Raw genomic sequence first — 24,450 nt, 5'->3', positions numbered from 1 at the left:
TTTTTATCAATTTCGGCAAAGATTGGAAAGTGTTTCGGCGATAGATACATATTTTTATATTTTTTCATCTTTTTTTAAAAATTTCGAAATACCTTTAGGCACAAACCCATTTTTTAATCCAGTTTTTTTCACTACTTTGTCAACTTCATTTGGAAATGCTTTATTTAATCATGCAATATACTTTTCATTTTTTTTTTAAAAAAAAATTATAATTTTTTTTGACACTTTTTGAACCGGCTGGGTTGAATCGCCCAGTTTACCGGTTACTCGGATCCTGCCCTTGGCAGGTTTCAATTTTTCGAACACTGATTGCAACTGTGTTGTTTTCTCAAAGTCGGCGCGAACATATGATGCATTCAAGCAACTGTTTACTAGTAATATTTTATTATTCGAAACTCACTACAAGCATTGTGATTCAACATTTTTAATTAACTTATTGAGTTTTTAGGCACTAATGATCACATTTATATGGGTTATAATCTTACAATTTGTAACTGTTTATCTTGTTTACCAATACATGAGAACAGAAACTATGATGAAGGTATAAAACAGAGCTCCATACCACCAGGTTAGGATACACCGGTGTTATCAAATTCACTTCGCTTCCTTCGGATTTTAGGCATAAACCGATGCAAAATGAAACATGGCCTTGCCGCTTCGGTTAGATTCGGGCCGCTTCAGTTAGATTCGGGCCGCTTCAGGCTGCTTCGATCAGATTCGGGTCTGCTTCGGCTAGCAAAGAAATAGCTATATAAAAGTATTTTTTTTTATTTTTAATTTTAATTTTTTAAAATTTTAAAATTTTCCATTATTTCTATATATTTTATATCTAAATAAATTAGTTATTTATATTAAATTAAATTAAAAAAAATACGAAGTCTTTTATCGGATCGGTCGAAGTACCGAATTGCTTCATTTTTCTCTCCAAACCGAAAAAGACTCTTACACACATGTAGCATAGGCCTGATTTGGCCGAATTTAAGGAGAGGAGTTGATATAAACAGCCGAAAATGGTGACTTTTTACGTCACATATTTTGTATATATTCATATTTTATATTTTTATTTGGACTACCTGCAATATTCTGCAGATAAGCAATATTTTGCAGATTAGGGACTTACAATAGCCTCTCTCTCTACAGGGTCCTCTCTCTATATTTATATATATATATAAAGAGAGAGGAATGATGTCATGTCACAGTGATATTGTAATATAATAAAACCACACTTCTAGGAAATTTTATTTGTGACATTTGTATGGCCCTAAATTTTGTACACATTAATCCTAATAGTCGATCTCAAAAGAAAAAAAAAAGAAAAAAATCAATTTGCATCCTAGATCTAGGCCTTTATGAATTCAAATCAATTTTTATTTTTCAATATCATTAATCTAATAATAATAAAACTATCTGAAAATTTTTAAAAGGAAAAAACATCATTTAAAGGTCTCGATCTATACATCTCACTAAAATGGACGGTCTATTAATTAATAGGAAAATTTTATGTAAGGTTGTAACCTTAAAATGTAGAATTACAGATGCACCTCAAAAATCTATCGAAAAAGGTAGTTTAAATATTGAAAAACCCTCTAATTGATCATCTTGATATCGAGATGTCTATATATATATATATATATATGTATATATATATATATATATATATATATATTCTTTTTTTTTTTTTTTTTTCCTGTCCCAGACATAGTGCATCTTGCAATACATTATCTAGATCATCCTTCTTCAAGATTTTCATATGTTTATAGATCTACTTAATTTTAACTATTTTTAAAGTTTAAATTTCTATGATTAGATATGAAAATAGATTTTTAGATAATCCTAAGAATTTTTTTACACCAAAATTACATGTATAAAATTTGGAGGTGCCTCAATTGGATTGTGTAAGGTTGCACCCTTAATTAATTGGGCTACAAAAACATTTCCTAGAATATGTTTTGAAATTTTGTTTTTTAGGTCTTGAAATTCTAATATTTTTTTTGTAATCATAATGGTCAAGGCCGGTATGAACGATTTAAAAGTCCCCCGATCTAGAACTGCAATTTTCAATAAAGTTCGAGGGGAAGCTTTGCTTTTTCAATAAAGTCTAGGCCTTTTTTAACCATTTTTCTTCATTCAATACTTCTTAAACTCCTAAGGTTCTTATAGGAGTTCTCCATCATGCAAATTTGTTTTTTATTTATTTTTATCTGTAGTTCTACATCATGTAAGTTGATGAGTCCATAAAAGTACATGGCTCACCCTGGTTTAAGATGACTAGTTATCAACTAACTCTGTTGAGTTGATTTACATGTTATGCATGATGTTGATAACTATAGTTACTAGGTCACCAATAACACGAATTACTAGATATTAACCTTACGTTTATTAAACTGTACTTTATAAATATATAACATTTAACCCATAATTTTTTGTCTAGTTTCAAATTGCCCATCTTCTTTTAACCAAATTTCAAATAGCCATCATATCACACATCAAACTAGGTTTTGAAATTTATCAAAATTAGGGCAAAATATTAAATAATTTAAATGTTAGATATATATTGATAAATTTCCCTATTTTATTGTATGGAGAGAGAACTAGAGACATAGAGGACTGGACTATAGGCCATTAGCTTAACTGTGTGGCTTTGATGTTACTTACCGATTAAGTTCAGTCTTCTTATGCATCACTCGGATGAACACATACACACAAGGGTATATGCAATGGTCAAAAAGGGCGGTGGCCCAATTTTATTATTCCATTCAATTATGAGGCATGTCGCACCAAATTTCCGATAAGGGTCTAGGTCTAGGGTTTATATAAATCTTCGAAGTAAAACTTTTGAATTGAAAAACAGGATAACATATATCAGCTAGCCCTAGAGCATGACTTGCATTGAAGCCACCAAATTGCCAACTCCTGCTAGTGTCAGTCACAATAACCGCCCATATTTGTAGCTACCATAACTTACCTATATCTCCGGTCCACCATGATGGTGCTGGCTCCATTGAATTTGAATTTGGCGCTCACTATCATAGGCGGACCAGACAATGGTATAGTGCACCTTACCATTGTCTGTAGAGAGAGAGTAATGTAATAGAGTGATTGAACTTTAACAGAAGGATGCCACAATCATTTTTGGCCATTGAATGTAGAACAGGACGGATGGGGGTGTTCCATTATTGACTGATTTCAAAGTTAAAAGAGAGGTTTGTATAAGGCACCTTCCTTGTACCGTAAGAGCGATTGCACACACATGAAATTTACTTGAAGTTAGAGTTTTTGTGTCAGAAATCTTATGATAGCATGAAAATCTACTTTTACCTTCAAATATAAAATATAAAATTTAAAAAATAATGTAAATCGAACAAATATATAAACACTTGGAAATTTAAAAAATAGACAGCTCAGATAATTTGTTATAAATTGTGCCATTTATAGGACTAACAATTCTTTATTTTTCCATATCCACATATCTAAGTCATCTAAGTCAATCTGATCAATTGAATTGATCGGATTACTTTCTTCTAGAGGATCTTTGAGGTGCGCCTTGCTTTAATAGTATATATATCTGAGGATCTTTGAGGTGCGCCTTGCTTCAAACTATGTGAAATTCCCCAATCTTCAAATTCAAATTTTATGTCTGACGACCTTATTATGACCACGTTGCACCAAAGATAAAAGTATTATAGTATACAGTCCCAATCCGTAATGGTTCCCTAGATTTATTGGGCAAACTTAGTGCAGAAATTGGAGAGAGAGAGAGAGAGAGAGAGAGCGAGAGAGAGCATCATACACCCAACCCGGTAGTCTGCCTCGCGTTGTAGAAATTAATGCAATTTGGACAAAATTGTATTGCCATTTTAAGGGCTTAAGCTTGTTTATTTTTAATTTGGACTAAATTGCAATTGTCTAATTTACAACTGGGGCTCTTGGCAAATACTATAAATTATGTTTCAAAAGATATGATTCGGTTGGAAAAAAAGGTGGGGTCGTCGTGGTAGCAGGGCCATACCCTAATCACCACTACTGTGGTTTTCATTCCCATTGACATTACCCCACTAACATCTTTGAAAAACTAATTATTAAACTATTTCAAAAAAAAACCATTCCCACTACCATTACCCATTAATACCTCCAAAAAAAACTAACTCTTAACTACTTGAAAAAAAAAAAAAAAAAGTAGGCATGACTCCCCACAAAATTACCCAAAAAAAACTTTAGTTCAGCTCTCTCTTTCTTTCCCTACCTCTCTCTCCACACTCTCCTTCACTGCCCCAACACCACTACCTGCTCCACTAAAACCACCCCTCGTTCGACACCACCACCACAACACCGTTGCAACCACCTCTCCCCTACTCACTCCCCCGCCATATCTCTCTCTCTCTCTCTCCGATGTTGTTTAGACGTTCCATTAGGGAACACACGCCTAGCCGACCCAAAACCAAGGGGAAACGCATCCACAAGTTAAAAGGACAAGAACATATTTTACTTTCATTAATACATACTGAAAATGCCAGTGTAATGCCCCAGTCTATTCAAACCTATGAAAATTTTAATGGCAAAAGAGCACATTTAATTTGGCGCCTTCATGACTCTCTACCAGTGTTTGAAAACTCAGGGACTGACTCAGATGCACTCGAGTTACTTAAATTCAGCAGGCCATGGGATTCGGAGACCATGGACAGTGGCCAAGTCTTGGTCAGTCCCCAAAATTTTTATATGCTATTCTTTGGACGCAGCCAGACAGAATCAGCCCAGTTCAATTGCCGGACTCGGCTTGGGACCCCAGCAAGTCCCAACAAGAGTCCTTTTCAAACACTGCAGAAGTCACTTTCATCAGGCTCCTTAACATTGAACCAAGCCTCATTACTTGGACTGAACAAGTTACCCCCACTTATAATTACTGAACCAGTTAATGAGTGTCAACTGTCAACCCATTAGGGTAAAACACCAAACAAGAGAACCTAATTGGTAGACGCAGACAACATTGCTTTTCTAACAAATTTCAAGACCATTCTGTTTCAAATAACACCCAATATAGATAGTCAACGCATTCTCAGGACTTCACGTATTTTTCCACATATGCCTGCAACACAAGACAGAAATTTTCAGGCACTGTAACTTGCCACTGAGAGAGAGAGAGAGAGAGAGAGAGAGAGTAAAGAGGAGCACCAACAAAATATTTAACAGTAAATGAAATTAACTCACCTGTACAAGTTTTGTGAGCTTTTCTTGAGAGAAAGAGAGATATTGATCGATTTTCTCCTGGGTATTTGGAATCTGAGGCCCCTGTAGTGTGCCTGTCACCTTATCAACTACTTTCTTAACTATGGTCTTGTGAGCCTCCTTGCTCATGTGGCCTTCCTTCCATGTAGGCTTCAAAAGCTCCTTCACAAAATCAACCAATGCAAACTTGAACATTCTCATCCCCTTCTCCTCCTTGCTTCTCTTACTCTCTTCCTCAACCCGAGCTCTGTCTTCACTGTCCTTAACCCCTTCTCCCCCAACATTTTTTCTGTCCGTGAGCTCCCCAACATTTTCTTTCATCTCCTCAACCTCCCTAGAAGTTTCTCTCACCTCCCCAAGTTTCCCAACATTTTCTCTCTCCTCCTGGAGCTCCATGCCTTTTGCTGACCCAAGCTTCTCAGAGTTGAGCTTTCCAACATGATCCAGTGGCTCATTTGTCTTTCTCTCACTATCATTATTAGGCATAGACAAACTCTCATTGGTCTCAATAGGCACAGGATCCAAAGATCTTCCAGCAGAAATCCCTTGATGTTTAACAAAATCCAGTATGACCCCCAACTCTTTTTGACCAATTTGTGGCTGAATAAGCTCGACACTATCTGATAAAGGATCATACTGCTTGTTTTGGGCCGATAAACCCTGAATTGGCTGAACTGGATTGGGTCCAACAGGCTCTATTGGCCTCACAGAATCAGGATATACTGAGAAACCTTGAGGCACCAAACCACCTAGAGAGAGAGGATTTGCAGCTGCATATACAGGTGGAACCTGCTGAGATGCTCCAAAGATCTGTGCCAAAGAAGCTGCAAGGTTTGGCATTTGGTTTACCTGATTTCCAGTTTGTGAAACTGAGCGTGCACTGGGCTGGATGGAGAATACATCAGCTCTCATAGCCCCTTTTCTCTCTTCTGATTTATTAGCTGTTTCCTCCGGATCCAATTGATTTTGCAGGTGGTGATTTGAAGGAGCTTGAGAGAGAATCTGCTGGTTCGGGTCAATGCTTCTCTGAGGATCAGGAATCATCGTAGGCATGTTATTTGCATTGTCAGTTTGTCCGATTGGATATTTGATATCTTCTTTGGGAATCTGGTTGGAGACCTCTACGTGGTTTGTTCTGGTTTCTTTGTGGTTTATCCCAGTTACTCTTTCTACTTGGCGGTGATACTGTTCTTGGTTAAGATGACCTGAAGAAGGTAAATCCAACCCACTGGAGAAGCTATCCCTTCTGTCATCCCTAGAACTCTCACTCTGACTCTCATGCACAGAGCCCCGGTGAGAGAATTTGCAAGATGTGCCCCTGTGGCAAAGGCCCTTGGAGTAGAACTTACAAGGGGGTAGATCTCTAACCTTACCTGAACCATGGTTTCCCTCTCCTGAATACCCAAGTTTATCATGGCTCTCTCTCTCAAAAGATAGCTCTCTCCCAGTACCCGACCCACAGTTTCTCTCTCCCAAATATCCATGTTTATCATGATTCTCTCCCGAGAGAGACAGCTCTCTCTTAGTATCCAATTCATGGTCTCTGTCTCCTGAATACGTATGTTTATCTCTGCTTTCTCTTTCAAAAGACACAGGAGGATCATCTTGCTTGTCATGGGTTCTCTCTCCTGGAAACCCATGTTTATCATAGGCTTCTCTCTCAAAAGAGATACGAGGATCTTGCCTATCATGGGTTCTCTCTCCTGGATACCGGTGTTTATCATAGTTTTCTCTCTCAGCATATAAACGAGGATCTCTCCGATTGTAGGATCTCTCTCCAGGATATCCATATTTATCATTGTTATCGCTCTCAAGTGACATAGAAGCATCTCGTCTATCATGGGTTCTCTCTCTAGGAGCCTCTTTGCTAGGCCTTCCATCATATCTATCATCAGAGGCATCATGATGAATGTATCTGCATTCAGAACCTCTATAACACTTGCCTACCGAGAAATCATAGCATTGATAGGAAGACCGGTTCTCTCTCTTCACCTCTCTTCTCCTTCCGTCACTATCATAATTACTATTATAACCTTGCAAAATGGTATCATGTGATCTATGGTTAGACCCATGGAGATTGCTGAAGGTTTCATGGTCCATATCCTCTGAATATCTTTCTCTCTCAGATCTGTCTCTCTCTGGCCTGCCACCATCATAGCGATGATCATCATGGAGAAATCTGCACTGGCTTCCTCTCCTGCAGCGCCCTCCCAAGTAATCCTTGCACACTGGAACTGAACCCCTAGTTCCTCTCCAACTATCGCTCCTATCATCTATTTCATGCTTACCACCATGGGAAGGAGATCTACTTCTACTCCTGGAAATCATACAATGACATTTCAATGAAACAAAAGAAATAATTGGAATAAAAACAAAATGACTAAAATATTTCAATAAAAATAAAATTGACTAAAATAACCCTAAAATTGGAATTTGGGCATTTTTTGTCATTTTATATCTTTCAAATTATTTTTTTTGTACTTTTTACAGGGGTGTGATAGTGAGAACTACGGATCCCCAAATTTGAGCTTAATCCGATATATATAAAAAACTAAACAAAAATAACATATGTGCTCCCAAAAAAGTGGGACTTGAGCATAAATATAAAATATAAGGGTCTATTTTTAAATGTGCACTTATACTATGCTCCCTCATGAGCATAGTTTACTTCTACTCCCTTGGTCAGATGACCTACTTGAGAGGATTTCTTTTTAATCAGAAATTTTGGTAACCACCTTAGAATCACTAGAAAATTATTCTCAAAAAAAAAAAAAATTTGAGTTTTTTAACACTTAGATCTCACCATCTAAAATTGGACGGTTTCTAATCAATCTTGAGACATTACGTTTTTTCAACTGCTTAGAAAGTGCAACTATAAAAAATAAAAAAAATAAAAAAAATAAAAAATAAAAATAAAATTTTATTGAGTATGAAAGAGGTTCTATCCCCAAAATTTGGGGTCCTAAAACTAATCCTAGGTAGGGTTTTACCCGAGGGAGGAAATGGACAGTATACTCCCCAGGGAATAGAATACCTTTTGGCATTTTAAATTCTTATAATAAAACCGACTTTTCATAAATTCCCCTAACTTTTAAGTTTCTTGCTTTCTATTTATCTTATTGTAGTCTTCTACAATTTTTCATATTTCTTGAAAATTCCATAAGAATAGAAAAGAATATTCCATAAGAATAGAAAAGAATTCCTGTGAAACTACCTTACCAAGAAAATTCTTGCAACGATTATGTTTATATTAAAATCCTAAGAAAGCAGTTTGGAATAGGGTAGATTCAACCCCATATGGTCAGAAGCTACCTGGTGATTCATTTGGCACCTATCTACGTCAAACAGGAATGTCAAAATGGGAAGGGTTTTGCGTGTCAAAAGCCTAGCAGTGGTAGCAAGGTCAAATGGCTGGGCTTTTAGCTCTTTCTTTGCCTGTGGTAGCCAGGTCTTGTCAAAGCTCAAAAAAAGGGATTTTTGCAACTTCCAATTATTTAGGGTGCTTTATTTGCAACACAACACATAAAAACACGAGTTTGAGAAGCGTGCGATCTGATGCGAGAAAACTACACGGTAAAAACACACAAAACCAATTGGACATGCTCAGACATGGTCCTGAACATGTATGACCATGTCTGGCACCATAATTCAAATCAGACACCAGAATACACAGTTTTTAAAATTAAATGTCCCACATGACTTGGTACCTTCTCGTTAGAAATCAAAGGCCTCACCATCAAGTCATTGGTAATGGTAACTTATGCATCAAAGTTTTCTAAGTGTTATAATATAAACTAAACGACAAATACATGTTTTGCATCAAGGACTAAACAATACTTTAATCCTGATCGAAGTTTGCCAATATTTTTTTGCAGTTTACGCATTTTGGTAATTTATATATCCGCATATTATTTTATACAATGTAATCAATTTTTCTATTCATAAGTTACAAGAAGTTACCAAATTAAGATAGATTATTAATGTACATATGTACAAAAATACAAGTCAAACCTAAATTCAAAAGTGAATGCATCATCTGTTTTTTTTCTTTTCCTTTTCTCGTAAGTGTGCATGCTTGGGTTAGTGCGCAACTATGTAGTGATCATAAAAATCAAAATGAACTAAAAACCAAAAAAATGCACCAATAAATATTGTAATTAGCAAGTGTATCAAATACGCATCTTGTTGCACACAATGACAGAAACAAAAATGGCAGCAGCTCAAATAATAATTAAAAGAGCTAATAGAACTTTTATATTGATTTCCATTTTAAAATAGTCCACCAAGTTATTTATCCAGGATGGCATTCAGTACAAAAGAATATTTAAAATTTATTACATGTACTAATTTTAACTATATTTTCATAGAATTAATACTTCTACAACATTCTGAATACCAAAGAAACACACACATCCATGTATGCCTGCTACCAATGTCTTGATTTTGGTTCCCATGTCTAATACCTGAAATGAGTCTATACACTCAACACTCATGGCAGTGTCTAGGAAATGAACGTGCCTCTACTGTAGTAGTAGTTCACAAGAACTAGGCTTGACGGTCTCCTATGGACCATGGCAACAGAAGGGCCACTTTAAAGAAAATGAAGGCAGTAATCTTTGCTTTAGGCCAACATAGAGACCTGAGCCTGATGGTTCCCCCTTGGCTTTCCTTTGGGAGACTGTGCAGGCTAATCTGATGGAGGTTATGAAGGAGTGTATTTTTTCTTTTTCTTTTTCAAAAGAAAAAAGGATAGGCGTAGAAGAGACTGTTTTCCACTTTTATTACTCTATCCAAGGCAGTAGATCCAAAGGAAACAAAAGATTATGACCTATAGGTCTTATGGGAATGTTTAAATACTCTAGAGAAGGTTCTTTTGTGCTGACTTAAAAAATTTGAATCGTCACTCCTGCACAATTGGCCATTCTTAGAGGTTATCAAATTCTTGATGGCCTCTTTTGAATGTACCGATTTGAGACAGAGATGGTAAACCCAGTCTTATTAGCAAGAGAAATATAGATAAAGCACATGACCATGTGGATTGATGATGCTTTGGCTATATATGTTAAAAGGGATTGGCTACATCAAATGGAGGTACATGTCACAATCAATCTCTGCCCCTTGTATTCAGTGTTAATTAATGGCTCGCTTACAAGCGATTTTGGATTCTTAGGGATTTGAGGCAGGATGCTAACCTATTTTCCATTGCGGCTAAGGCTTTAGTCATCTAACTGATAAGGACACCTATTCTGATCTTTTACAGCGCTTTAAGGTGGCAGTTGAGGGCCAGTCATCCATCTACAATATGCAGGCAAAGATACATATTACATTCCTGAAATTTAAAATTGGCAGGAGAATCTGAAAATTCTTTTGAGGGTTTTTGAGGATGTCTCTAGGTCATAGTTACCAGAATCCCTCTGCTGAGGTCACGATTCCAATTCCGATTTGGAACCCTAACTCAGCAATTCCGACAAGGAATCATCACGGATCCCATTTCCTAGTACTCAAGAATCTCGATTCCTTAATTTAGTAATCTCGTTTCAAATCTTTTCAGAATCCCATTCCCAATGTCTATGGAATCTGAGCCCCAACTTTTTCGAATTTCAATTCCATTATTTACTGAATCTTGATTACACATCTATTGATTCCCGATTTCACATGCAATGAATCTTCATTCATAAGGGTTTTTGAATCCAGAATCCAAAGAGTAACGTGATGTACACAATGGCAAAGTATTGTAACTCCAAGGTTTAAAAAAGTGTTGGGCAGCCCCTAGGCGCTAGAGGGGGGTGGAAGGAGGGGGGAGGGGTCTAGGGCGCCCAGCGCCTAGGTGGCCGCCCAAAACCTCAGGTAGGTACCCAGAGATGCGAGATATATACATATATGCATATATGCGCTATTGAAACACACAGATATGCCTATATATGTGTCGAACATACATATTTATGCATTAATATGAAGTCTTAACAACTTTTTTATACAAATATAAGCACGTGAATGTTAGAACAAGTTTAAATCACTGAAAATTTCGCTTCTTTGCATAGCTAAAATGGTGAAAATTAACACTAGTACATGGTATGTTAGTGATTTAGTGTCCATACACCATACTCTATAGTTTATACTTCATACAGTCATACTAAGACTCTAGGTCTCCAACAAGACCAAATGACCAATACAAAATGATGTTTTATGACAAATGTTATACAAACGAAAAGAAAAAGGAGCTCGTTAATTGTTCAATGTTTTGGATACTTTATCCTCAATGTTTTTGTTATCTAACAAGCTCAAAATCACCCCAAAATTCTTCTAAAAACATCATTTGGATCCTAAACTAGTTTGCAAGAAGGCATGGCAAGGTTTCGAATGATTCTACAAACTTTTCAAAATTTTCTCGTTTTAAATCAATCACAAAATCCATTAATTTTGGGTGTTTCTAGGGCATAGGAAGAGTTTTTTACTTTACGGGGTAAAATACCCCTTTTCTTGGGTCAAAATGACCCAAAATAACCCCAAAAAAAATCTGTCCTAGGTGCCCACCCAGGTTTGGGCATTGGGCAATCACCTAGCCCACCTAGATGGCTAGGTGGGCGCCCAGGAACTTCCACCCACGCTAAGAAGGCGTGCAGGAACTTCTGATCAAGAAGGCTTCCCCAAGTCTAGGAGGGCGGCCTATGGCCTCTTGGTGCCTAGCTGGGCGAGCTATTTTTTGAAACAATGTGCAACTTGAATCAATTTTCAAAGGCAAATATTTAAGAGTTAGGAAATACTTAACATGTATGATTCTAATGTCTTTTGCACGCAAGAAAGGTAGGTACAAGTAGGGTATTGGAGCATTAAATTCATAAGAACTTGGTCCTTTGAGCATTAAAATTTAAATACTCCACATCCTCACCCTCATTATCACAAGGCACAAACCCGTCAGTGCATATGGGATTTGCACATGTTTTTTCTTTTCTTTTCTTTTTTTTTGGAGAACTGATGTTTTCTATGTCAAACCTCTCAAGTTACAAGATGAGATCATCTTTATGTCAGATTTTTTGACAACAAATTACCGAAAAAGGTCAAGTGGACTATGTTCTTTATCGATTGATTTCATTGATCATGCATTGTAATGATCCACTAGAGAGATTGTAAATGAAGAAATTTAAAACTAAGGTATAGATACGAGTGCCAAGTTGATCAAAGAATAGCTCTAAAACTCTTTGTTGCATAATTTAATTTTGTATGGTATCATAGGACTATTGTTTTGATAATAAGTTATAAATGGTTTAGTAATACTTCATTGCCAAGTAGAACAAAGAATCAAAAATTATCATCCATGTGTCTGCTTGATGCTTGATTATAAAGGGATAACAAAACTCATTTGCCAGATGGGTTGAAACTCAAATCCAAACTGCTATGAATATTGATTCCAATCTAGTTCGAATCGCAATTCCAAACTAGTATCTCGAATTAAAATGCCCAGGAATCTCTATTCAATAAATGAAGGGATCTTGATTTCATATTGGTGAATTCCAAATAGGTCAGAAAATCAATTCCGTAGTGCTAAGAATCTCAATTCCATCTATTTAGGGATCTCGATTCCATTTTGGACCTTTTGGTCGAACTTTGATTCTCATAAAATAGGAATCGTGTTTCCACATTCCTCTTGTATGAATGTCGATTCTGAAGCATGAATCTTCTAGCCGGCCACAATTATATGATTCCGAGTCTTAAAATGATTCAAATTCAGAATTGTTTCAAACAACTATGTTCTGAGCTCTAAATCAACTAAATAAGGAGAGTATGCTGGGGAGTCAAACCACCTTGACAGTCAAGGGCTCCTCATCTCTACAAGGAAGCCTAGTTGAGCATGTAGGATCCAGTGGTAAGAGATTTGTAAGGAAGCATGTTGCATGGATAACCTACTTCCTCTTGTTCGGCTGTAGGATTACGCACATCAAATCTACATTGGCCAATCCAATCGTATACTTCATGTCCAATAATCAAATGTTGGCATTACTAATATCTGGTCAAATGGGAGAGAATGCTACAGGGAAGAGACACAGATAGTTAAAGATAGTCAATCAAGAGTCCCTGAATGTAAGTGCCTATGGAGGTTGGGAGAGGAGGATGGTGGGCTACGAAGAGCAGTTATCTAAGTCTAACCAGGTGCATTTGGATCGCGCACTAGATCACCGGTAGCTCACAGTAGTGTCTCCAATTTGTACGGAATAAGTGATGTAGAGAGTTTGCTAAGGGCATTATCTTTCCAATGTGAGCAAGCAGTGTTCTGGAACAACGTTTGGTGCGGTGATCAGGTGCTAAGAGACCAATTCCAGCATTCTCCAAAATTGCAACTGATTTTGCACACGGGGTTAGTGTATCTTTTGAACAAGTAAGGGAAAATGTCATATGGAGCTCCACCTTTTGAAGGGATGTAAAGGGTGGTCGCATAGTATTTTTGTCGACTTTGATTGGCTTCATGAGCAAATGTTTCTTCTAAGCAAGGTAAACCAAAAGACTTTGACATTGAAATAAAGCGGTGGGATTTTCTCCATTTGTGACTTCTATTGGCCTCCTTTGAGCCCCTCAGCTGTGTTCACTCTACCTCACTTCATCTGGAGGTTCAATGTTCCACCGAGAGTGTAGGCCTTTGGTCGGCTGGCAGGCCTATAACAGACCTCAACATTTATCTCCCTCATTGATCCAGACTATATATGCTGAATGTGCGTATCATGTGTAGGTCGGAGGCAAGGAATGAACATTGTCCCATAACATCCATCAATTGGGCACATACGGTAACTGCTTTTAGGTTGCACTTGGTGATGTTATGATAGGAAGTTGCATCTTTGGGAGATGAAGAGCAGCTCCCTTTCCTACAAGAGGGCAGTCCTTGGGAAAATGGCTTTCCTAGTCATCATTTGGGGCAAAGTTCAAGTCCTAACTCAAGCATGGCTGGGCCGAGTCATCTTAATGAGTTGGACCGAGTCCCCCCAAAATGGTGTCAAAGAATTGAATAACTTGTGGAATAACTTGAAAAAAAAAAAAGAGAGAAAGAAAAGAACATGATTAATTGGGGAAAAAAATATTACGTCGAGTGAAGAAAAGATAAGTAAATTATAGACAATGAGGGTTTTAATCATCCAAGAATTCAATTTGGAATGCATAGCAATAATGAGTTTCATAAAACTACAAGTATACAAGCAAAATGACTCAATATGCAGCTAATGCGAATGCAAAGAGGCTCAACGCTATCCAGATCATGGTCATCCAGAGTACCACTGTAATGGTTTAGGAATGACTCTATAGATTGGGGACTTTGGGTTAGTAACTTTGGCAGTACTTCTAACCCAAACTCCCCAAGGCTAGTCTAGCCCTTGTGCTCGCTCTTGGTCGGCTGCTTGTGCTCAATCTAAAGGCCCCTAATGTCACCATAGTTTGGTTAAGTGGCCTCATCACTGTTATCATCTCCTCCTCCATCTACGCCATGCTCCTCCACTTGTGCATCTGCAGTCTCACCCTCCACATTGATGAGGCCCAACTTTCTTCTCTACTCATCTTATTTAGAAGTGGCTCCTCCTCTTCCACAAACCAGTCTACAGTTGGATGCTCCAGAATTATGTGATTCAAATTGGTAGGAACTTAGTCCTCAGGTTTCCTCGTCAGCAGCCACTGTCAGAGGTTCCCAACTTTCTTCTCTACCCATCTTATTTAGAAGTGGCTCCTCCACTTCCACAAACCAGTCTACAGTTGGATGCTCCAGAATTATGCAATCCAAATTGGTAGGAACGTAGTCCTCAGGTTTCCTCCTCAGCAGCCACTGTCAGAGGTTCAAGTTGTAGTGGACATACACCAACTTGTGAAGCTCAGCTGTACCCAACGTCTTTCCCCTTGGCATTTGGATCCACTAGAATGCAATCCAATTTTGCTCACACCTCATAGTGGAAGATGTTTGAGCAGCTTGATCGCAATAATTTGTTGGTAGGGATCTCCACAACCATGTAGTTCCCACCACTTTACTGAAAAAGATGAATAAACTCATAAGAAATGAGTCAAATGCCAATAAAGAATGTATACCTGCATAGGAACTTCAGAGCTAACCTAAATGAACTCAGTTTGAGATTTTCTAGCAACGTTTGTTGAGAGTTCCCTTATGCATCCATACATATAGAAAGCTGAGGAAAAAACGAGGTTTACTGGATTACATATGTGGCTTACGTAACTCCATGACCCAAATTGGGGAAACATCTCCACAAAAAGAAATCGTTCCTCGCCTCCTTCAGAGCTTCAATCGGCTTCTTTTCATCTTTATTAAAATCTTTCTATGCAAAAGTATCCCAGGTCGAAGTGAAAATCTAGCAAGCGGGCACAATTAATACAATATCCCCTAGTTAATTACCTGAACCCTCACTGATCCCAAACCATAACTGAATACCAAAATCCAAATAGTTATAACTTTAAAATGTTTAAATGTCATAACTCAAACCATTTACCTGATGCATATATTGGTCAATGCAACAAGGTACTCCATTGGTTAACAATTATTCCCCTTGCTTTCCTTATATGGCTTCGATGGTCTACTTTGCTCAACCAACTGCTTCAATAAAGGATCCCACAGCAGGCTTCATATCTTAGTGGAACATCTTCAAAAACTACAACTCTAAGGATTGTAGCTGCTAAAATCTGCTCTTACCTACCCAGAACCTCTTATTCTTGATTATCCATGTAAGTTCCTTATAACCTAGGTCTATGAGATAAGGTGGGTGATTACCCATTGTTCTGAGGGCAACATATTTTTAAATCCTAATCAGGACACTAGTGATATGGCCAGCATAATCAAACTCTTACCCTACATGTACTACCTAATCAAATTAAGATCGTGGTTGTGTACAAATTCCACGATGGTTTCCCCCTACTCAACACACTCTTGTACCTGCTTACGTTTCCCAATGTCATCAAGCATTAGGTTGTTATAGCGGTTGCACAGGGACTCCGTAACAAATGCTTCATATTCCTCATCAGCCTCTTTCTTGCATTGCTGGAGTTCTTAACATTCAGTTTTTACTTAGTCAATGTACAGCTCACCAACTCCCTTCAAACTTATCATCAAGCTTGTATAATAGCTTTTCACACTTCACAGACCCTGTGGCATTAATATTGCCATGGCAGATTGTCCCTTTGGGTAAGAAGCTTTCCAATTGATGTCCCTCTAGCCAACAGACATGTTGGTCCACCTCGGTCACCTGTTCATCTGAGTATGGGCCACTAATCTCATATGCAGTGAGGGGCTTGATTCCAGATCCTGTACCAGCTATAATGGACATCATGGGCTCGTAGAGCTCATTGTCGGCTACATTGAAAGGAATGATATCACAATAAAAGAACTTCTCAGCCTCATCACACGCTTCGCTATTGTCTTAGTGAAGCTGAACTTGATGGTCATCTACTCTGATGAAGGCTCTGAAAGATGAGGCCAATTTGAGCCTAGGGAGGCTGCATGACTTCGGTGGGTTGAGTGGGCTAAGGAGGTTGTCTGGCCTATGCTGCTCACCCCCCACCAACTGTCCCCATCAAGCTCATAAAACTAAACAAACTAGGTGTGCAGCCACTGTGGCACCGGCAGTGTGGCTTGATTTAGCCCCTGAGGACCTACCCGCACTGCTGGTAATTTGCCCCTGAGGAGCCCTCCGCCATACCTATCCATGCTGCTCTTCTGGCAACAGATCTACAAGCTTCGCCTCCTGAGCACATTCAAGTAGTGCCCCAAACTCTCCATCATCATCCCACTCCTCCTGACTAGGGGCTAATATGGGCTGCCAATCGCCTCAACCATCTTCCCTTTTGCAGTCTTCTTCTCCTTTGTTGTTGTGCTCACCACAGGGCACATCACCGTCAGCCTTGCAAGAAGATGATTCAAGCGATCGATACCCCCTCTCACCTCATTTCCTGAGAATACATATTTAACCTTATACTCATTGGGATAATATCCTATCCCCGTTCTCCCCAAGCAGGATAATCTTTATCTGCAGTATCTCCCAAACTACAAAGAGCAACCAACTAGCATTTAAATAGAAGTTTGGCCAATCTCTCAGAAATCTTGTTTAAAGATCAGATAGAAGTTTGAGCGGTCCCACTTAGTACACCTTGTCGACAGATACCTTCCAACTTTTTTTCTTTCCAGTTTCCTGCCTAAATCAAAAAAAAAAAAGAGTTGGACTAAGCACATCCGGCCAAGACTATGGGACACACCCAAGTCCCATCATTTGTATTCCAAGAGATTTCTAAGTGTTAATCTCAAGTAAATCTCATGCCTCAGTCAACCAGTCAGTAGGAATCCGATTAAAAAAGAGATGTTTTCCCCAAAAAATCTCTGAATTTTTGAAATTCATAAAAATTACAAGTTACTCGAAAACCTTCAAAAAATCACGGTTTTTTAGAGAACCAATATAAGTGAGCATTGTTTTTTTCCTTCTTCAAAAAAACTTCCTAAAGTAACTTCTTCCCTCCTTTAATTTTAATGCCCTCATTTTTCAAACTTTCTTGAAACTTCAATTATGGCTCTTGATTTCAGAGTTTTGAGTTTTGATTCTTAGATAAGCTTATAGAAAGTGGGATCAAACCAAGATTCTGATTTAACAAAATATTTTATCAAAGCTTTCATCAACATAAACTCGATCACCAAAGAAAAAAAAACAACCATGGTATATAAAAATCCTTACCAACGCATTCCAGGAAAAAATATTCTCCCAAAAACCATACCTTGCAAAAATATTCTACAGTAGATACATTCCCTATCCAGATCCAAATCAAAGTCTCAAGTATGCCACTTTAGGGTCCTTTGGAACCAGCAAACTTTCTTGAAACTTCAATTATGGCTCTTGATTTCAGATTTTTGAGTTTTGATTCTTAGATAAGCTTATAGAAAGTGGGATCAAACCAAGATTCTGATTTAACAAAATATTTTATCAAAGCTTTCATCAACATAAACTCGATCACCAAAGAAAAAAAAACAACCATGGTATATAAAAATCCTTACCAACGCATTCCAGGAAAAAATATTCTCCCAAAAACCATACCTTGCAAAAATATTCTACAGTAGATACATTCCCTATCCAGATCCAAATCAAAGTCTCAAGTATGCCACTTTAGGGTCCTTTGGAACCAGCAAACTTTCTTGAAACTTCAATTATGGCTCTTGATTTCAGATTTTTGAGTTTTGATTCTTAGATAAGCTTATAGAAAGTGGGATCAAACCAAGATTCTGATTTAACAAAATATTTTATCAAAGCTTTCATCAACATAAACTCGATCACCAAAGAAAAAAAAACAACCATGGTATATAAAAATCCTTACCAACGCATTCCAGGAAAAAATATTCTCCCAAAAACCATACCTTGCAAAAATATTCTACAGTAGATACATTCCCTATCCAGATCCAAATCAAAGTCTCAAGTATGCCACTTTAGGGTCCTTTGGAACCAGCAAAGGGTAAGATCTAAGCGACTAAAGCAATTGCCTTCTAAGTCAGCAATTTTCATACACTGATTAGGGCATTTGGAGGGTAAGGAATGCTTGGATCATCATAATAGAAAGTAAAATTAGAGAGGCGCTCAACAGCAAACCATTGTTATAAAATGCAGGATGGGGCCCAATGCGATCGTCGATGAGGCCCCGACGCGGGCGCATAACCTCTAATACGGTCAATAAATTTAAAATAAAAATAAAAATATAAAAAAATATAATATTGCATAGAGAAAAACATAAATGTGATTTATGTGATAATAGATATTTTAATTAATTCAATATCTATAACACATTAGTTGTCTGAGACTTTGAGTCCCTCTATAGCCAAATAAAGAGTAATAGAGTCTGTTGTTCTAACTTCTGATCTTTAATTTTCAAATCTCTAACACAATTAACATGTAAAACAAAGCAATCCATTCAATCGCATATAAAACATCCAAAACTCCAAAATTTAAAGTTTAAAACTCCAAAGAGGCAAACACAAAAAGTTTATGACATGTAAAAAACAAGATTAACTCTCAAATCTCAATCAGATAAGTCATCGAATACTTAAATTCTCCCATCAATTTCCTTTTGTGTCATTTTCTTCTTTTCTTTTCCTTTTTCTTGGTTATCTATGTATTCCCTAATCCCATTTCCAATGTCATAGGATGTTTGTGGGCAGGTTTTAACATTCCCTGTAATATCAGCTAGGTATTCCTTTCGCTAGAAAATACCCCCTGTATAAGTTTTCCCACGAGTACAAGTAGTGCAATTTCCATCCTTTGGGCTTTAGAGGTAAGCATATTTCTATGCCGGATTCTTGTTACTTGATGATGAAGACCTTGCCCCCCCTCCCTCAACAATAAACACATACATACATACATACATACATATATATATATTAGGAATGAAAAACTTACCAAACAACCCAAAGAAGTTTCAATGCAGGCCAATCACATTTTTTCACATGTGATCTGGAGCGATGCGCTCCAAGCCGCATAACGCATTATGGGGCCGTGTTTTAAAATAATGAGGCCAACCAAGATAGAATATGATGGTTGGCGCCACATTGGACATGAATAGCTTTAGGTGATGGTGGTGAGGTTATCTTGATGCTGGGTCATTGCAACCTGCATCTGTTATGTCCCAACCAAGGCAATGGATGATGGTTACACCCCACTGGACATTATTTGCTCTAGGTGATGGTGATGAGGCTATCCTGACATTGCGTACTGCAACGTGATATGGCACATCCATACCGACCAAGGCAGCAATGATTACCCCCCACTGGACATGATTCACTATAGGTGATGGTGATAAGGTTATCTTGATGTTGCTTTCGGCCTATGGTTTCATGGGTGAGGGCATGTCAGACTTAGAGGACTTCAAAGTAACATGGACTTCAAGGATGTCAATGTAGCCAATTTGTTCAATAAGTAGGAGGTTGCCTTGCTCAATGGTGTTCAATAAGTAGAATGAAGTTGCATTGCTCATTCGTGTTTTTAACTTTAACTTTGATAAAACACTCCAAGGTCATCCGGAACACGCAGGTATAGGTGGTTTGCTACGGAAGTCTTCCAGGCAAACTTTGGGGTGCTGTGGGGATTCCTTTGAGATCAGCTACTCAACTTTGCCTGAGGCAAGAGTTCTACTTGAGGGGGGCAAGACTAGCGCTTAGAATCTCTTGTTTCCCAATAATTGAGGAAGGGAATTGCTTAAATGTGAACAGATCAGCCAGGCAAGAAGTATTCACTTGGAGAACTAGACATGCATTAGTGAAGTGGCCACCAGATCCGTTCTGCCCATATCCCTTGCAGTGCAATTGAATGTGTTGATGGCCTGGCAAAGGAAGAAGTCGGTTATTCGAGTCTAGCAGCTACTTTATTTTCTAATCATGTAGCTCAAATTGAGTTGCCTCATTGTCATCTCAATCATTAGTCTTACTTGTATGTGACATGATTGCTTTTCTTTAATGCAATGTCATCCTTCCTCCAAAGTTGAATCAATGCCTAGAATACCAATATGAACTGAAACTATGACAGAAACTTGAATTTTCAAATAATGCCCATCCTATTGTGTTCCTCCAAATGAGAGTTTTAATCTAATCCACTCAGCTAAATCAATAAATTACCCTTCATAAATCTTGTATTTTCATTATAAGACCAGGGAGACAAAATCCATCTACAACAATGACCTGTCCAGGCATTTTTCTGAATTTTGTTTTTCATGATTAAATGATAGAACAACATTGGGTTGAGAAATTCAAAAGTTTTTTATCTGGAACACCTGCATGATTACTGCAAGTGTTCCAACCGATGTTTTGATATTTCCCAAACGATGAAAGAAAAAAAAATTAAACAGAAAATATGAGCAGCAGAAGTGTGTTTGTACTCAAATATGATTATGATAATGTACCTGCGTGATCTGTTCCATCCACTCCTTGGAGAGCGGCTAAGGCTTCTCTCCATCCATGTGTCAATACCAGGAGAAATACTACTCGTATTGTAACCGTGATCTCTGCTCCATGCCTTTGCACTTGACAAATTTTCATCTCTTTTTCTTTTGCCATTCTCCCTGGATGGCCTATCTGAAAATGATCCAGACTTCGCAATACTGTCCTCTTCGATGGCAGACTTCTTTAGAGAATCACTGCAAGAATCCCAACCAGAGCCCCACTTTTCTGCATTGTCATGTTCTCTCTCACTTTTAGGAAGATCTTCCACAGACAGATCCCATTTAGAACTTTTTCGAGCATTTTTAGCAACTGGATTCCTTAATGGATTAGCAATCAATGTAGAAGAGCTTAATTCAGAAGAGGCTATGCTCTCCAAACGCAGGTCTTTTGGAGTCAAAGTCGGAGATGGAGCTGGACCTTCAGTGTTTACATTCTCGGCTGGTATTTCTCTACAAGGTTCTGTAAATTTGAGAAAAGCATAATGATACAGTTAGACTTGAGGTTTAAGAAGATCATTCTGTACGTGCATTTATTGCCTTTATATGGATAGATATACAAGATTCAAAAACTATAATATAATCCCACAGACCATGGAAAGGCCACAGTCTTTTTGATCATTCCTGACCATTCAACAAATTGACTTTGATTGAAGGAGAGAATCCAACCAACTAGAGTTATGTTCTGGTGGGCTCCATTTTCCAACCAAAACCATCCGTCCACAGATTGAGGTCATGACCTCATGAACTATATTTCTCCACGCCTGGTGGGATTGCAGCAGATTTTCCTTACTATTTATCAAGGGAAACAACAAAGCTAGCAAGTCTAGTTATCGAAAGAGGAAAACAACTAAGCAATTTGAGGGATACACTAGATGAAACAATAATTAGTACCAACCAAATATATCAAAATAAATAAATATATACAAACCAAGAAATCAGAGAGAAATTGGGAAAGCATACCATATACCATAGGCATACAAAACTACCGTAGTTCATTCAGTCAATTGGTGGAGATGCACACAGAGTGTGGAACCCATCATATAATTACTAGGAAAACTATATACAAAAGACATATTTCTAAATTGTGATTTTGACTTCATTATTATATAGACAAAATAGGATTATGTATTTCTAAAATATAAGGAAGCAAGATTCCATATTGATTGAATCGCACTTCCCTACTCCCATGAACCGATGTAAGATATGTTGTAGATTCTAGATTCAAAACCCTAACGAAATAAGAATCATTACATATGGAATCATGTACCATTCGACACGGACTCAAGATTCAATCTTTGCTGGAGTCACAATTCAATGTATAAGGGAACGACTTTCCACAAATAATGGGTTCAAAATTCTAAAGATGTATTGAAACGAGATTTCCTAAATTAAGGAATCGAGATTCCGTTGTTCCGACGAATTGCTGAATCGGGTTTTCGAACCAGAATCATGGCAAACAAAATCCGATAATTATGAGTAGAGCTAAAGCAATGCTATAAACTTTCATGTTCCATCAATCATATTGAAAATGTAGAGGTCAAGGCGCAATGCTATGATCAAGTCTAGAGAACTCCTCAAGATTATAACTATTATAGAATAGAAAGAAGTCGTAAAATAAACCATAATTCCAAAATGATTATTCACAAATAGGTGACTACACAAAAGTTTATCTCATTTGGCATATTTTGACAAAGATAAACATTGTCATCAATATGGGAATATGGAACTTTTGGACCATAGAAAAAAGTAATTGTCCCAATAGACTTTATCCATAAGAAACATGGTTCAATCTCTAGATCTTAGAGGAATCGGAACCGACAAAATCGGGTCCTTAAAATACATGGGAGAGAGTAAAGGTTAGTTCAAATGCAATTCATCAAATTGAAACCTAGTAAATTGATCAACTAGATAATGCTCTCATGTGAAAATACAAACTATTTTCTTTCCATAAAACGGAAGCACAAATGCAATAAAAGATGAAGACACAAGATAACTCCGCTCGAGATATCCTTGATGGCCACTCTTTGTGGGTGGGGAGACCTCCATGGTTATGGGCAGAAGAAAGAATTTTTGTGGGTCAAGGTGGTTATTTGAGATCGTATCCAAATTTGAAAAGGTAAGTCTATATGGATAAATTAGATTGATTTCTACTTTGAATAGGGTAACAAATGGAAAGGAAATCAAGGGATTGAAAAGCTCTACAGAAGGGGTTGGAGAGAGAGAGGGATAAGCTTTTTTCTTCATTAAAAAGAACTACAAACCATCCAAAAAAAATTCTTTAGTTTCCTCTATCTCCAAAAGAAGTCAAATGAGACCCAAATCGCTCGCTCTCTCTTTGCTCCCTCTATCAAGAAACCCATGACCCTCAGCCAGTGAACTAAGAACTCACAATAATCCATCAGTGCTTGGGATTTGCACTAGGAACCACTCTTGGAGGTTCTAGTAATTGAAAGACAAAGACCTAAGGAGGTGTCAAACTTTGAACCTGTGAAAGGGAGGAATTGGTGCAAAATGGGAGATCGAACAATGAGAAAGTATCTAACCTCCAACCATCAAATGGTTTTGTGCATGTTTTAAGTTTTTTGGAGTTTCTATTGCATTGAAGACCCACGATATCTGCCATTGGCATCAAAACAACTCGATGAAGGTTCGTTCTTGGGTTCTGTTGCCTTGTTTGAACTATTGCATAAACTGTCCCTTTTCTGCCTCGGTCATCACCTTGTCGCAAACCCTTGTCTCTAGAGCATGTGGTCTATAGTCTAACAATATAAATATAATTGTATAACACATAAGAGTTAAGGACTTAGGGCACATCACTGTTTTTTTGGGTTTTTCTCTCTTTAAAATAGGCATTTGAAATCTAAACGCCACGATTTTGGCCCTTTTATATTTAAAAAAAAAAGACCAAAAAATGCCCTCAACAAGGGGCAATTTCACCCTAAGGCGGGGTGCAGGCCCTGGGCGCTGGGCGCCCACCTAGGCAAGTTCCCTAGCGCCTAGGCGGGCGCCCAGGCACAACCCGCCTAATTTGGCCGCCTAAGCCTAAGACATGCGCTCAGACCTTCTAGACCGCCTAGGCGCTGGGCGGTCCACTTTTTAAAACAATGAGCGCAATGATCTCAAGTTAGTCCAGGGGTTCAGTGGAAAAGTGTTGGAGACACACAGGCAAGTTGTACACCATAGTGGTCCTATAAAGTGAAACCATGCACAAGCGACAGACGCATATCTGCAATAGGCGAGTGCTTGCACAAATTCGCAGCACATGACAACATGTGCAATTGCAAAGCA

General features: G+C 37.9%; 1 protein-coding gene and 1 long non-coding RNA gene across 9 annotated transcripts in view; both read right to left on the bottom strand.

Annotated features, from left to right (window-relative positions):
- Positions 1–4,867: 4,867 nt before the first annotated feature.
- Positions 4,868–24,450, bottom strand: part of LOC18448339 (uncharacterized) — a 32,656-nt gene continuing 13,073 nt past the window's right edge. For 4 of the 8 annotated variants that reach the window (XM_011630266.3, XM_088850680.1, XM_020676054.2 and 1 more), the window contains exons 3-5: positions 21,124–21,622; positions 5,206–7,540; positions 4,868–5,083 (exon numbers count right to left, since the gene is read on the bottom strand). In XM_011630266.3, the coding sequence (XP_011628568.1) occupies positions 5,054–5,083; positions 5,206–7,540; positions 21,124–21,622 (2,864 nt within the window). In that variant the 3' untranslated portion in view covers positions 4,868–5,053. Of the gene's footprint in view, positions 5,084–5,205; positions 7,541–10,415; positions 10,514–19,628; positions 20,548–21,123; positions 21,623–24,450 lie in introns of those variants that run through there. The other 4 variants (XM_088850681.1, XM_020676056.2, XM_088850683.1 and 1 more) reach the window with 3 other exon arrangements.
- On the bottom strand, positions 14,301–15,509 carry LOC148779933 (uncharacterized). Its single transcript, XR_016043539.1, has 2 exons — positions 15,304–15,509; positions 14,301–15,221 (listed from the first exon to the last, which is right to left on the bottom strand). It is a non-coding gene; the product is annotated as an uncharacterized LOC148779933 (long non-coding RNA).

The sequence above is a fragment of the Amborella trichopoda genome, chromosome 11, assembly GCF_054954075.1.
Source record: "Amborella trichopoda isolate Santa Cruz 75 chromosome 11, AtrichopodaSantaCruz75HAP2 v2.0, whole genome shotgun sequence".
In the NCBI taxonomy this organism is placed as follows: domain Eukaryota; kingdom Viridiplantae; phylum Streptophyta; class Magnoliopsida; order Amborellales; family Amborellaceae; genus Amborella; species Amborella trichopoda.
This window is presented reverse-complemented; position numbering and strand designations above follow the sequence as displayed.